This window comes from Helianthus annuus, chromosome 2 (genome assembly GCF_002127325.2).
Source record: "Helianthus annuus cultivar XRQ/B chromosome 2, HanXRQr2.0-SUNRISE, whole genome shotgun sequence".
NCBI classification, from domain to species: Eukaryota; Viridiplantae; Streptophyta; class Magnoliopsida; order Asterales; family Asteraceae; genus Helianthus; species Helianthus annuus.
Window position 1 is genome coordinate 97145034 of NC_035434.2, and position 16723 is coordinate 97161756.

At 37.9% G+C, this 16723-nt stretch overlaps 1 protein-coding gene across 2 annotated transcripts; it reads right to left on the minus strand.

Annotated features, from left to right (window-relative positions):
* Positions 1-2726: 2726 nt before the first annotated feature.
* Positions 2727-10138, minus strand: LOC110915144 (PH, RCC1 and FYVE domains-containing protein 1). Of its 2 annotated transcripts, XM_022159795.2 has the most exons (9): positions 9651-10138; positions 8380-8466; positions 8075-8164; positions 7867-7953; positions 7645-7764; positions 4990-7101; positions 4732-4878; positions 3498-3940; positions 2727-3407 (listed from the first exon to the last, which is right to left on the minus strand). In XM_022159795.2, exons 1-9 carry the CDS (start codon positions 9699-9701, stop codon positions 3245-3247), a joined length of 3300 nt encoding a protein of 1099 aa, XP_022015487.1. In that variant the 5' UTR covers positions 9702-10138; the 3' UTR covers positions 2727-3244. The 2 variants fall into 2 exon arrangements, with proteins under 2 accessions (XP_022015487.1, XP_035839883.1); XM_035983990.1 differs by lacking the exons at positions 8380-8466; positions 9651-10138 and having other exon boundaries at positions 8041-8164.
* Between the last annotated feature and the right edge of the window lie 6585 nt (positions 10139-16723).

Consider the following 16723-nt stretch of genomic DNA (forward strand, 5'->3'; position numbering starts at 1 on the left):
GCAGAATCAGCCTTGTAGTGATTTACATTTCTTTCATATGACACTATATTTCTTTCATAAGACACTATATTTCTAAAACCCCCTTTATTCTTTCATAGGACACTATATTTATAAAAACCCCCATTTAAAACTCCCTGCAGTAATCAAAACAGAGAAGACACCCACTAAAACCCCCTTTATTCTTTCATAGTGTTTTATGCAATAAAGTGTTTTTATACAATGCAGTGATGAAAAGCCACCAACTTCATCAGAAATATAGTGTCTTATGCAACATAGTGATTATAGTGTTTTTATACAATGCAGTGATAAAGTGTATTTTTGCACTAAAGTATGCACTAAAGTATTCATTAACTTCAGAAGTGTAGTGTGTTATGCAATACTCTCACCATCTACAACCATTTCCATATAACACTCTACCAACAACAGAATTGTGGTGTTTTATGGAAAAAATTATTCAGAAGTGTAGTGTGTTATGCAATACTATCATCATCTACAACCATTTACATACTTGTAGTGTTTTATGCATTTAAAGTGCTTTATGCAAATTAAGTGTATTTTTGCACTAAGGTATGCACTAAAGCATTCATTAACATCAGAAGTGTAGTGTTTTATGCAATAAAGTGTTTTTATACAATGCAGTGATGAAAAGCCACCAACTTCATCAGAAATATAGTGTCTTATGCAACATAGTGATTAGAAGACACCGCGATGTTGATATAACACCATGGCAGAATCAGCCTTGTAGTGATTTACATTTCTTTCATATGACACTATATTTCTTTCATAAGACACTATATTTCTAAAACCCCCTTTATTCTTTCATAGGACACTATATTTATAAAAACCCCCATTTAAAACTCCCTGCAGTAATCAAAACAGAGAAGACACCCACTAAAACCCCCTTTATTCTTTCATAGGACACTATATTTTTGCACTAAGGTATGCACTAAATATAGTGTTTTTATACAATGCAGTGATAAAGTGTATTTTTGCACTAAAGTATGCACTAAAGTATTCATTAACTTCAGAAGTGTAGTGTGTTATGCAATACTCTCACCATCTACAACCAACTTCATCAGAAATATAGTGTCTTATGCAACATAGTGATTAGAAGACACCGCGATGTTGATATAACACCATGGCAGAATCAGCCTTGTAGTGATTTACATTTCTTTCATATGACACTATATTTCTTTCATAAGACACTATATTTCTAAAACCCCCTTTATTCTTTCATAGGACACTATATTTATAAAAACCCCCATTTAAAACTCCCTGCAGTAATCAAAACAGAGAAGACACCCACTAAAACCCCCTTTATTCTTTCATATGTATACACAAAACTGAAAAATACATATTTATAAAAACCCCCATTTAAAACTCCCTGCAGTATATGTATACACAAAACTGAAAAATACATATAAAAAACCCGATCCGATTATTCCCGATTAATCACGAGTAATCCCGAGTAGTCGCTAGTCCCCCCTCACTGGCCGACTAGCGACTAGCGAGTTCTCCAATCTTGATAAAAATACAACATTTAAGGATTTTAGACATGTTTTAAGCTTCTTTAGGGCTAGTTTAAATTGTTTTAGGTTGTTTCGAGACTTGTTTAGTGTTCTTATAATTGTTTCAAACATGTTTAAACCAGTTCAAACATGTTCAAACATTTCTTTCATATGACACTATATTTCTTTCATAAGACACTATATTTCTAAAACCCCCTTTATTCTTTCATAGGACACTATATTTATAAAAAAACCCCCATTTAAAACTCCCTGCAGTAATCAAAACAGAGAAGACACCCACTAAAACCCCCTTTATTCTTTCATATGTATACACAAAACTGAAAAATACATATTTATAAAAACCCCCCATTTAAAACTCCCTGCAGTATATGTATACACAAAACTGAAAAATACATATAAAAAACCCGATCCGATTATTCCCGATTAATCACGAGTAATCCCGAGTAGTCGCTAGTCCCCCCTCACTGGCCGACTAGCGACTAGCGAGTTCTCCAACCTTGATAAAAATACAACATTTAAGGATTTTAGACATGTTTTAAGCTTCTTTAGGGCTAGTTTAAATTGTTTTAGGTTGTTCGAGACTTGTTTAGTGTTCTTATAATTGTTTCAAACATGTTTAAACCAGTTCAAACAATTTTTTTACTGGATTTCTTTAGAATTTGGCATGAAAATGCGCCTAAGGGCTTGAAAGTGCTTTTGAAGCGAAGCAAGAAAGCTGGAATGCGACTGAAAAGTGGGCCCAGGAACACACTTGGTTGAGCCTTGACAACAAAGATCCAAACATATATTGTTTTCTTAGAACAGCTGTTACATTCCATCAAATGTTTCCAATATACGGGAAAAAAATTGTTAGGAATGTCATATCAGGGTGATATCAGCCCGAGCCTTGACAACAGAGATCCAAACATATATTAGTTTTCTTAGAACAGCTGTTACATTCCATCAAATGTTTCCAACATACAGGGAAAAAAAATTGTTAGGAATGTTTGCTATCAAGGTGATGTCCACCCTGATTGCGATATTTGTACTTTGTATAAATATATCTCAATCTATTTTATCACATCACACATTCCTTTTGTACAATTATTTCCATTACAATTCATCTTTCCATTTTCATTTATTGATATGAATTACTTCAATTATTCACATACCAAAGCCCCAAAGCACTCAAAGTTAAAACTAAAAGAAATGTGAAAGAGCCTATGAAGTTGTCACATTTATTTGAGAACACTCTACATAATAAAAAATGAATAATGTGTGTTGTTGGGCAGTAAGGTATAGTAGGTTTTGATTTTGGGAGAGTTCATAATGCTTGATCAAAATATGTCTTAACCCGCAGATACACGCATCATCTATGGGTCTATGCATAGACAGTTCCTTATGTTTGCACCGTGTTAAGGTTCGAGCAACATTTCTGGGTTAGCAATCTAGCAAGTTATTTGTGCATCTCTTAATAACCACCTGCACATAACTAATTTACGCCAGCCATTCTGTTCATGCTCACCCACACACTAAGTGGTGGGATCATAATAATTGGGTTCAACATATGTACGCTACAATGCTATTCCAATGAAATCAATTTTCGGCCCCCACTAATATATATTACAAAAAATAAAATAATTTAAAACTTAAAAAAGGACCGACTGGGATAGGGGTACCTTTACTTTGTTCACAGCCATGAAACAATCATACCCGGTAGGTTTTATGGTTTTAGTTTAGTACTTGGCTGGTGGTGCTGCCGATTCACCAGATCTACGGGCCGCAGCATTTGAAGAAACCGATGACTTGTTTGAGCCACGCACATTATACCTCTCATACACTTGTTCACGGTTTTCCGACCACCATATCTCCGCCTGATGCTCCCCAAATCTTCTCCGGCTGCAAATACACGTATTAGTATTAGCATTCATAAAAATTACTACAAATACAAAATTTATTTAGTTTATATCCAATTAAGATAGAAGCTACCTGAAGCGGACCCGTTTGAGATCTCGAGTTCCATCACCAAGAGCCGTAAGGGTTATGTACACACCGGGCTCATATTGTTCAATCCATTCAGCATCGACATGATGAGTAGTAGTTGCAGTAGTGACCGAAGAAGCCGGGCTACTAGGGTTGTAATTATCATTATTATCTTCGTTTTCTGGTGGTGCGGGATCGTTGTTTTCAACATGATTACGGGTTCCCGATTGTATCCTTACTCCATTTGGATAAGGGTCCCGCACAGTTTCTTCGGTTTCTTTGGCTCCTGTGAGTGTTTTGGTGGGTCCCAGTGATCCGTTTGATATAGAACCAGTGTATCCATTTACATCAGAGGATTGAATAACACCATTCTGCTCTAAGCTATTTGCTGACATCATGCTTTCAAAGTCGTACGATCCAGGTGGTAACCTCTCTGCCATATCCTTCAGCTGCAAAATTTATAGAACTGTGAAAACTGGACAATTTTTGAAATCATTTATTTATGAAAGTTTTTTTTATTTAAAGAAACTCAAAAAAAAAATAGGTGAAAAATCACCCAAAATGCTTGAATAGATTTTAAATATTTTATTAAATAAAATTAGAGTATTATTGTAATCACACAAATTGTTTAACCCATACCAAAGTTGTTAATAGCTCTCACAGCAAGCGATATAGCGAATAGGGTAGCGAATCGCTCATTCTTCACTATCTGATTTTGGCGCCTCCATAGCGAGTAAATAGTGGGATTTCAGGTCTTTTTGGTTTTAATATAAATAGCTATAAAATATACGTATACAATAGCTGGATTTTAGGTTTTTTGTTGAATATACGTATAGAAACACCGTATTTGGATATAATATACATAAAAAAATATTTCTAGAATTTTCTTCTAGTGTATTGCTAAACATAAAATAGTGCCCGCTATTTCATCGCTATCACTACGTAGCGTATAGTCGCTATCGTCCGCTATTCGTTGTTAACAACTATGAGTTAGAGAGATTGTAAGGTGTGAATTGAGAGAATGGGTCGCCTCATATAGAATAGAGAGGAAAGAAAAATCAAAGAAATCGAATTAGGTAATTCCCCCTAATACGAAGTTTCCAATCAAGTACATTAATAATTAAGATTTCATTAAACGCACAAAAACGTGTCGGTGGGTGGAACCCAATACCAGCCCACCAACAGGACCCCTTAGTTATACACCGTGTAATATATGAAAAATGTTTATAAGAGAAATCACCTGGGCCATCAGGGTTCTTATCACATCTTTTGCAGCATTACATTTAGCAGATTCTTCAGCAGCCAACACCATAGCTTCCTGAGCTTTTTGTCTTGATTTTTGAAGCTCTAATTCTTTAACGTCACACTGATTCCTCAGGCTGTCAACCTTAACAACATTAAAAACAAAAAAAACAAAACACAAGTTTAAGACTGCAATCACTCAAACAAAACACAAACCAAAGCGTTAACACCCTCTTATGAGTTTATTATAGCATACCTGCTTACGCAATTTAATAACTTCCTGACTCAAGTTTTCATTCGTCTTCTTGAAACTGTCGGCTACACCTTTGGAGAAAGAAAGCCCAGAAGTAGTAGGAACAGGCGTTGCAGAACGTGGAGGGCTCGATTTTCTCGAAAACGGCGAGACCGACCTCGAACTAACGCTAGAGTGAATATTAACCGGTTTGGGAATCATCTGGCGAAAATCACCCATTAACACGACATCTTTAAGCTGCATCAAGGATTGACCTTGGGTTGACCGACCAAGAAATGCATCACCTTTTTTCCCCTGTTTAGCCGCTGCTTTATTATCTAAAAGCTTGATTAAATCTTGATTAGACGGCACCCCTGATTTTGCTAACTTTAACTCGGTTTTATCTAGCCTATCTTTGTTCTCACCGGATAAACGGGGCTTTACGTTTCGCCTGCTACTGGTACTGACTCCAGCAGACGCGATTTCAGCGGTCTTGCTTAACTTTGTAAAACATGAATCGCAAACGCGGTACGGTTTTCCGGGATTAGGAGCCAAAGCGGCGCGTGGTGCTTTCTTTGAACTACACGAATGGCAATGCACAAGCCCGCAGTTATAACAATTGTGTCGTTTTCTAGTGAAACCGAAAGCTTGTCTGCAAGATGAACACTGAGATTGCTCGGCACCCGAAACCCATTTATGAACACAAATGGCAGCGGTGTAGTTTGACCCACAAGATATACATTTAACGTGTCGGTCTTTTAAAGATTCAACGATCGTTGGTATTTTACGGTCTTCAATATCTCCATGGCCTAACCTTCCATTAGCTCCTTTTCCCCACGTATACACCTCGTTTTTTGATGTCAAAACCGCCACGTGATACGCACCGCAAGAAATCTCGTCAACCGGTGAATTTACCAACTTACCCTCGACTAAACAGGGTAATTTCCCATCACATTCAGGGTTTCCGAGTTGGCCGTAAACAGTGCTTCCCATTGTATAAACCTCTCCAGATGTGGTCAAAGCTACGGTCAAACTATGCCCGCACGCAACTTTATGAAAATTGTAATCGATAAGTGCCGGCACGCATGTGGGTTGAAGTCTCGGCTCTTTGTCACCGTGACCTAAACGGTTTTTGTCTCCGTCACCCCACGTAAATAATTTTCCAGAAGAAGTATTTGAACTAGATTGCGTTACGATAACGTCAACTACAGCAGCTGTATGCCATACTCCACACGCAACCGAAATTGTCCTCAAGCCCGAAAGAGATTCAACCTCTTTCGGATACGATACGTTAGCCCGATCACCATGGCCCAAAACACCGAAAGTCCCGTCACCAAATGTAAAAAGCTGACCCGCTGACGTTATCAAAGCCGTATGCCACGGGCCACATGTTACCGACGCAACTTGAAGACCTTCTAGCGGGCCCGATATTCGTTTAGGTATCCAGTGACTGACTTCCGTCCCGTGCCCGAGAAGCCCAACGTTATGTGTTCCGTCACCACATGTGTACATTTCACCCGACGATGTAACCGCACATGTGTGGAATTCACCGCATGCGACAAGAGTGATGTCGGAAACGGATAAAGATTCAACTAAACAAGGCTGAGTTACGTCTTTTTTGACACCGTGACCCAACCGACCTCCAGATTCCTCACCCCATGTAAAAAGTTCACCTTGTTTAGTTACTAAAGCAGCATGCCGGACCCCACACGCGATAAAACTAACATCTAAAACCAAATTTGATTCTAAAGGTCGGGGAAGAAGGACATCGGTTCTCGTAGTTGAAACATTCATGTTTCGGTCCGGGCCAAGCTTGACAACGTTATCGGATATTATCTCACCCCATATATACACGTCACCTAACGAATCAGTGTCATCGGGGCCCGATCCGTGACTAGAAGTGCTCGGTGCACTAGAAACGCTAACCCGGAAAGCATCTGAATTGGAACCTTTTAGTTGCATATTTGTTCGGTCTAAAGGTGCATATGATCTCCCGAAATTGGTGGGACCCACTGGAGGATAACTCTTGGGAGATGTAGTTGGGTTTGAACTAACCGAAACGTCTGGGGAACTAAAATCTTGAGGAGCGCTAACTGAACTGTCACTTGCACTGTTTGATGCTAAATCTTTATCATCCTATTGTTAATTAACCGAACATGAAACAACATTAATACAAATGAACGTTATAAGAATCGACTGAATTTACCGTTCTTGGTGCATTATACTTTTGAAGTATCTTTAATATTTACCAACTAAAACGGTTTGCATTTTAACTAGTCTAGTCCAAACATCTATTTGATAAAAAATCCAGCACTGAGGTTTGCGTATCTTAACGCTTTTCATCCAAATGGCTAACTTGGTTTGTTTTTTATGTTAAGTCTTGGCTAATTGATCAGAATACCCTCAGGGACTGAAATGGAAGTTAATTCTTCTATATAAGAATATCATATATATTTAAAACAGATTAACTTCGTTTGTTTTTTTATGTTTAGGCCCTGAGGACATTTTAGTCAATTAACCCAGACTTAACAGCAAAAATAAACCAAGTTAGCCATTTGGATGAAAAGCGTTAAAAAATGCAAACCTGGGGGCTGGAGTTGTTATAAATTAGATTTTTGGACTAGACTGGTTAAAATGGAAATTTACTCAATAAGAAATTTTGTAGGCAGATAAACATACATCAAGGTAAAGGCCTCCATCATTCCATCCGTCGATTTTTGAACGCCCTCCTTGCAAAGATGAAATCAGTGCTTTAAGACTGGCTATCCACACTTCAGCCTCAACTTTGTCCTTACAGATCTAAAAATAGACAACAGTTCCGGGAAAACAAAACAAACATGTATAAGTTAATAAACCATCTGCATGTGACAAACAGATGATATAGTTGAACAAATCACCGACCAAATCAAGAGAGCGTTTCCCGTTGTTGTATATGAGTGAAAATGAAAGATAATCCTTTTCAGGGCGCAGATAACGTCGAAAGACAGCCTAAAGATCACATTAAATGAACATATTACGTTTATTTGTGCTCATGATTAACTAATGATAAGTAAGAAACCAAAGGTATCATGATACATGATTGATGCTTGAAAGATTGTGGAATTCTCACAGTTCTTTGTCCGGGAATAATTCTAGAGACCGAGGCTAATTTTAAGCTCTTTGCACCACTACTAGAGATCCAAATTAAAGATGATTCATCCTGTGAATTTATATTCAAACCGTTAGCAATCACATATGAAAACAAAGAAAAGAGCGAAGAGAATATTATTATTAGGTATCAAATTGCATGCTTTTCTTTTCTTTTTAACATGAAAACAGGGTCACATGTTGAATTGTGGAAAGCAAACAAAAGTATTAACCAAAAGAGAGTATATTGTTAACGGTCCGATGAAGAAAATATGATGAAAAACTCACATGAGAAAGTCTAAATGGACAAAACTTGGGCTTCCCCTTGCGACCATATTTAAATAAATGTGCACCCTTCTTTAGTGCAATTAATGCCTGCAAAAGGTAAGAGAATCACATAAGAATGATGGAACTGCTAGTTGCAAAATTATGTGAACACAGGAAAACGGGAAAAATCTATTATACATATAGCCTTCATATAGGAATATATCCGTAACTCTTCCTGGAAAATAGAACAAAATACTTTCCCAATTGGGTGATAATCAGTTTTCTTTTTGAACGGCCAATGACTCCTCCAAATGGGCTACTGGCGAAATTCAACACATCGGGATACACTCGCCTCCGAGCCGGTGAAAACCCTCACCTAGGGCCAAAGCCCGTGAACACTCGCTCGAAGGCACGACAATGCGGTGAGGTAAAACCCGCTCAATTCAAGGATCAAACTAGTGATCGCCGCCTACTCGCCTAGTCTCCCATCATCACTAGGTGCCGCCGAAACTACATGGTAGGGCAGGAATCGAACCTGGATCACTTGGAACACCAGGTCTCTCCCTTACCACTCCACCACCAGGTCATTGGCGGTGTTAATCAGTTTTATTTATCGGATACTACTCATTTCATTATGGTTGGTCAGTTGTAGAAGATTTCACCTTTTGTTTCACATTGCTTAGTGGTTTTAGTGATAAAACCCTCACTATTTTTTAGGGCAACGCGGGCAAGGTCACGTGGCCAGTTCATGGGGCGGCTCTTAAAGATTTAGTGCAATGTACTTCATTTTAAACTCATCCTATTAGGAACACGTCATGCACCGCCCCACATACCATGCCTTATCTTCTAGTTCACGACATTCGGACACTGGCTGTTATGTGGATATAAAGTTCAAAAATCAATAGCAAAAGCTTAGCATTTCGTACATCAGACCACAAACCATCTCATTCTTACAACTTTCCTCCTTAATTCTCTCATAACTCAACTTTCCTCCTTAGGTTCAATAATATATTTTACCATTTCGAGGTTGGCCAACAAGGAAGGAAATCTTACATTAATAATCGAGAAAGCATAGATGCTTCCACAACAAAATATACCACCAAACACATAACTTTAGGAAACAAAATCCCCAACAAGGTACCAATAAAGATTTTCCCAATCAAATTTCTCAATAAGACCTAAATTTTTCAATTTATTCAAACAATATAATACTAAAACTTCCCAATTTAATATCTAATTAAAGTCCATATCTAACAATTAAATTATAGTTATAACAAGTTCATAACGTATACCTGCTGAATGTCACGATCAGCGTTGTTACCGTAGCTAACAAGATCTGCCATTCCATGTGACGTAATCACCGGAGCACCACCACCAGCAGCAGCAGCACCGCCACCAAACGCCGGTCATCATCAATCAAAATCACACACGCGCAACATCAACCTTTCACCTCACACCAAAACCCTCACAAAATCAACCGTAAGAGCACACCTAAAAACCTCCAAAACTACTTCCAGATCTACAAAACCACCGCGATTAACCGGCGATCAGTTCGAGCTCAAACAAATGAACAATCAGCGTTGTTGTTTTGGGAGAAATAGGGGGAATTGAGGTGGTTATGGAGATTGATGTGTGGTGGTTGTGAAGAGGTGGCGGATAATCGGAGAAAATCGCCGGCGGTGGAGGAAGGTGGTGGCGTTGAAGGGAGTTGAGAGAGTCAAAGATGGCCAAAAGAGAAGAATTCTGTCAGAGAAGATTAATAATCAGCAGACAATTTCTATTTCCAAGGCTTGCTTTTTCTTTTCCTCTTTATATTATTATTATTATTATTATTTGTTATTAAAATTACTTTTGGTGTTTCAAAAGTCTAGAAACAATTTTTAATTGCATATATTATTAAGCCAACTAGTATTTTATCCTGCGGGTTTTTTTGCGTATTTATACCAAAACGGACATCATAGTTAACGTTTTATTTATGTTCATCGAGGGAGACAACTTAACTCGTTAAGATACAATGTTATATATGCGCCCAATTTATCCAAAACGGACACCATAGTTGACGTTTTGTAATTCGTTAAGATGCAATACTATCTATATATGTATGTTCAATTTATCGGATCTCAAAAACTACATGTACGTCCAATTTATCGGATTGGATCCCAATTAAACCTGCGTATGATGTTATCAGTTCTTGTTCCTTGGTTTCAAATTTTAACATGAGCGGCTTCCTGGAATTTCATCTGCTCTTTTTTGTTTAGCATTAGTCCAACATTCGGTATTGCACAAAGTGTTTCTTTTTTTCTGTTTACCACCCTTGAGTTATTAATTTTCCATAATTCTCTACCATACAAAACCATTCTACCACCTGTAGTTTATTTATTTTTGAAAATTAAACTTATATCAATTATATTGACTAAATGGTTTTATCATTGAACTACCACGTTGACCATGGTCAATCACTAATAAGCCATGGGAGCTCTCAAAGTCACTCCCTTGTGAAAGTCCCTAGGACCCCCTGGATCGATGACGAACAACATCCACTGCCTCGAATAAGACGTGAAACATCAAAACAAAAACAAAATAGAAAGATATAGAAGATGAAACCCTTCATTATTGAATCATTCATCACAGATTACATACCAAAGGAATATACATCATCTTCCCCAACCTGGTTTAGGTCACATATACCTAAACCAGGACTTTCTCTCTCTAGACACACAGTCTCTCTGATTTCAAGGATTGCCCTAATCTAACCTACTCAACATATATATATGCTAGACTAGAGCCCAAACCTGGACAAAACGTATTGTCCGGGATATAATAAATTCGGACAACAAGTCCTGACATATCCTGGTCCGAATATAACATCAAAATCGGACAAAACATCTTTTACAAACTCGGACACAATACATACTAAAGAAGGCTTCCAAATTTAACACATAAATTCGGACATGCCAAACATACAAATTCGGACAACTAAATTTGTTGGTTTGACTTCTTTGACTTTTGACTTGGTTGACCGTTGACCAGAACTAATAAAGTACAGTTACCTGACGAGAGCTACACTTATAGACTCCCCCTTAATTGTTGCTATCAATTCTGTGTGGCATCGATAATCTTCAGTCACCAGATACTGCACTTACAGACTACCCATTAACTGATGATATTGTGCATGCTTTCAACTTTGGCTGAGACATGATTTTTCTGACAGAGCACAGCGATCTTCAATCTTTCTAATAAAAGACTTGTTGTTGATCACTTAAATGGCCGTTTTGTGAAACCTAAAGAATCCAATATCAAAAACTGTAGATCCTCCCCCGCAAACTACTCCCGAATCAAGTTAACGCGAACCATCCTACAATCCTCATGTAAGAACATCGCTTGATACCTTAATCTTAAAACCTAACCAGCAGCAGAAAGAAACATCGGATTTCCAATGCCCAACCTTGAACACTTCAAACTTCACTAAGGCATGAAGTTTGGCTCTATAAGTTAATAACAAACCAACTCCGAAATGTACATCCACCATCTTGATCAAAAGTCTTTAACCCTTCATGTATGATCTCATCTCGTCACGTATCTTTATGAATCAATCTCCTATCTTCATGAATCCACCCAATGGCTTTCATTTCCGATCTTCCCCTCAAATCAAGAAGCACTACATTATTTCAAGAACAGATTGGCAACCGTCTTGGAAGAGGGACCAAGAAACTAATCTTCTCTACTTTAAACAACAACTTAATAAGGCTCAATCTTTAACTAGTCGTCAACCGAGAAATCAACTTCATCACGTAAATACTTGATTAAAAACACAAACACACGTGACAAAACTCCATCACACACGAGCTTTTTCACGCCTAAGCTTTAGATTTACGAAGAAAATAGGAAATTTTTACTCCCATTTTTCCCTTGTAAACTATTAAAGTCCAACCAAGTCTTATTTTATTCACCTCTAATGCTCGATAAAAGTCTCAAATTGTCCGAAAACTCTAATACTGACCAAATCCGAACACCGAGAAACTAGTTACTGAATTTAACTCAAAAATTCCGAATATAACCCATAAATTCGAAATTTGAACCAACAAATTCGGAACCTTTTTTAAGTCCGAATTCGAATTTAGCTCACAAATTCGGACTAAGTTTTTTTACTCCTCTTATCCGAATTTGGCATCAATAGCCCGAATTTAACAAGAATTATTCCGAATTTAGCATAAAAATCACAAATTCGAACATGTATACTTTTTATAACTAACTTTGACAAATTCAAAACTTGCTTAAACTCAAAACACCAACAAAAGCTCAAAATCGGGCATACTTCTCTTAAACCCGGATCCCCAAAACTTATTAAACCCGGTCACTTCATGTTGCTATAAGTCCGGACAGGTGAGCTTAAAAAAAACTTAAGCAAACTCGGACTTCAAACCCTCGAATTAAGTTCGGAAACACTTGAAACAAATTCGGATAGAAGACACTTAAAACAAATTCGGACAAGTAATTTGAAACAAATTCGGACTCAATAGAGATAAAACAAATTCGGACATAATGTTTTATCAAATTCGGACAGAACAAAAGCAAAGGAACTCCCAAATTTGGACAGAAAAAAATATCCAAATTCGGACAACCAAACTTCCGAATTTATTTCCCAAGTGTGACTTCACACAAGGTCATTAATAAATATGGAAGGAACAAGTTCGGACAATAACCTCGAAATCTCTAACACGTACAAAAATCCGGACAGAGCAAATTTAGATCAAACCTCAGATTTACAGCAACTTGGAAAACTAGAAAACCATCTCAGTCGACGAACAACTTCAATTTCTTCGTCTTCGTGATGTTTAGCGAAAAAAACATCAAATCAAGAACAATGGTGTTTCTAAAGGTGGTTAGATCGTTCCGAATCGGTAACCACGCTCTGATACACTTGAAAGTCCCTGGGACCCCCTGGATCGATGACAAACAACATCCACTGCCCTTGAACAAGACGTGAAACATCAAAACACAAACAAGATAAAAAGATGTAGAAGATGAAACCCTTTATTACTGAATCATTCATCACATATTACATACCAAAGGAGTATACATCATCTTCCTCAACCTGACCTAAACCAGTACTTTCTCTCTCTAGACACACAGTCTCTCTGATTTCAAGGATTGCCCTAATCTAACCTACTCAACACATATATATATGCTGGACTAGAGCCGAAACCCGGATAAAACGTATTGCCCGGGATACAATAAATATGGACAACAAGTCGTGACATATCCTGGTCCGAATATAACATCAAAATCGGACAAAACATCTTTTACAAACTCAGATACAATACATAATAAAGAAGGCTTCCGAATTTATCACATAAATTCCAACATGCCAAACATACGAATTCAGACAACTAAATTTGTTAGTTTGACTTCTTTGACTTTTGACTTGGTTGACCGTTGACCAGAACTGATAAAGCAAAGTTACCCGACGGGAGCTGCACTTACACCTTGTTTCTCCACTTCCACTCGTCATAATCCAATACTCTCGCATTTACACTAAAAAATCAAATTTATCCTTAATTAAAGAAATCCACATTCGAGAACTTCACTACAAAATATCCATCTCTTTGAACTGAAAGTCTTCTAAGAAGATTTAAGCGTTAAAAATAATGAAAACATAAACAATTAGGGTCTAGATGTAGGTTACCCCATTATCATCACCACCCTATTCTATTGATCTCGGATGAAATATACATCATCGTCATTGATTTTATCTTAGAAACATGCAGCCGCCCGGAAACCCAAGACCAAACTCAACATCATAATGTTTATCACCAGAATCAGATCATCACTCGAGTCAAAGTAAAACGTTCATAGCGAGAAACAAAAAATGTAAGAAGGCAGCGCACACAGTAACTTCGTCGCTGCCATAGACGGTCGGAACTGCTGGCAACAGTGGGGCAACACTCATATGTTTCTCTCTAAACTCAAGTGATAGCAAAACGTTCAACACGATAATTGAGAAGGAAATTACCCACCGCAAGTCGTATATAACCACCGCAACAAACAGTCATAGCCGCTGAAAAACAACTACAAGTCGTCATACCAACGCCGCCACAAATGGCTGGAACCGTCGGGCAAAAACAACTCAACACCCAAACCTTCTCAAAACATGAAGGTCAAAATAACCAGAAAAACAAACCCAGGTTCACGTTGGATCTTAACTTTAGAAAAGGTGTTGCGAGAGAAAAAGGAACAAAGGTTGAAGAAAGATTATAATTTATGCAACCAAAAAGCCTTTTAAATGCAATAAAAAGCAAAGCATGAATCACCACATACCACATACTCGTCAATAAAGTGAGTTATACCATTTTTGAAAAAACTACACAACTATCCAATGGTTATAAGAAAACCACTGTACAACCTTAACTACCAATGGTACAAGTACTGATGCACATAAATGTTCAAAATTAGAGTATATATAAATGAGATGGTGGTGGAATGATAAAAGAGAGATGTGGTGTTCTAAATGTTTAACCTGTTCACAAGTCAAAGCTGAAAAAGGATGCATGCTGGAAGTGATAAGATGTATCAGGATTTAAGAAAAGAATTTTTGGTGGATAGGAATGAAAACGGATATAGCTGCTTATGTTTCTAAATGTTTAACCTGTTCACAAGTCAAAGCTGAAAATCAGAAACCCTCAGGTTTATTGCAGCAGTTAGAAATGCCAGTTTGGAAATGGGCATTGATAACAATGGATTTTGTTACCAAATTACCCAAAACAAGAAAAGGTAATGATACAATCTGGGTGATTGTAGACAGGCTCACTAAGTCCGCTCATTTCCTACCAATGAAGGAAACTTTCAGTATGGAACAATTAGCCAAGTTATATGTAAATGAAATAGTTTCATTACATGGGATTCCTTTGTCAATTATTTCTGATAGAGATAGTCGTTTTACCTCTCATTTTTGGACAAGTTTCCAAAAAGCAATGGGAACCAAGTTGAATCTAAGCATAGCTTACCATCCTCAAACGGATGGACAAAGCGAAAGGACAATTCAGACAATGGAAGATATGCTTAGAGCTTGTGTAATTGATTTCGGAGGTAATTGGGACGATCACTTACCATTAATAGAATTTTCTTATAATAACAGTTATCACACAAGTATCAATGCTGCACCATTCGAAGCACTTTATGGACGAAAGTGCCGAACTCCAATCTGTTGGGCAGAGATTGGAGAAAAGCAACTATCTGGACCTGAAACAGTACAAGAAACAACCGACAAAATTATTCAAGTCAAGGAACGACTGAAAGCAGCACGTGATCGACAAAAGAGCTACGCCGATAACAGACGCAAACCGTTAGAATTTCAGGTAGGAGACAAAGTGTTACTGAAAGTCTCTCCTTGGAAAGGATCTACAAATTTAAGTTGTTCATTTACTTCTATATCCTTGAGAGGCACTACCAGTGATTCATCAGCTAAGCATTTCTTGAGATTAGATACATGAAATACATTATGTATTCCTGTCATTTCCTCTGGCAGTTATAGCTGATAGGCTACAGATCATATTCTTCTAATAATCTCAAAAGGTCCAACATACCTGGGACTTAGCTTTCCCCAAGGCCTTTACAGATTGAAGACAGGAAAATCAAGAACCTCAAGCATAAGAGATTAGTTCTGGTCAAAGTGAAGTGGGAGTCCAAAAGAGGACCAGAGTATACATGGGAACATGAATTAGAGATGCAAAGAAAATATCCACACTTGTTCCAGTAGATCTCGAGGACGAGCTCTAAAACAAGGTGGGGAGGATATAACGACCCTCCTAAATATTCTCTGACACCCTAAAATATATTAAATATCCCAATATGTCCTAAAATACACCTCATACGCGAAAACGGACCCCTGATACATTTATTTTTATTAAACTTAATTAAAAATCAAAATTTTGTATCGTTCGCTGGCCGGTAAGACCACATAAGGGTCTACGCAGGGCGCGACAACACTGCAACGAGGCGCATCCCTGAGCCGACACGTGTCAGCTCCGTGTCAACCCTAAACTCGACGAATCAGCAACCCTAGCCCCTATTACTCTACTACGCGGGCCGCGTAAGCCTTAGCTTACTCTTACGCGGGCACGGGAGACTCGAAATGTGGCCCTATATATAGGAGGCATCGGCTGAACATTCGAAATCGTTCACGAACTCTCTCTCTCTCTCTCTCAAATTGCTGAAGATTTAATATAATTCTCGGGTATAATACCCCCTAAATAATGAAGTTCTGCTCCGTTGTAAGTATCATAACCCCTGGGTACGTATTAGATACGCGGCCCGATTGATCAAGGGTTCAGTAACGGCTGTCGTGGTTCTGCCCGACGTAGTCGTT

Excerpts from the sequence above, each read along its gene's own strand:
- LOC110915144 (XM_022159795.2), bottom strand. The coding sequence starts at position 9,701 with ATGGCAGATCTTGTTAGCTACGGTAACAACGCTGATCGTGACATTCAG. Across the intron at positions 8,467-9,650 it reads CTGATCGTGACATTCAGCAG|GCATTAATTGCACTAAAGAA; the intron begins GTATACGTTATG and ends TACCTTTTGCAG. Across the intron at positions 7,102-7,644 it reads ATGGAGGCCTTTACCTTGAT|GATGATAAAGATTTAGCATC; the intron begins GTATGTTTATCT and ends AATTAACAATAG.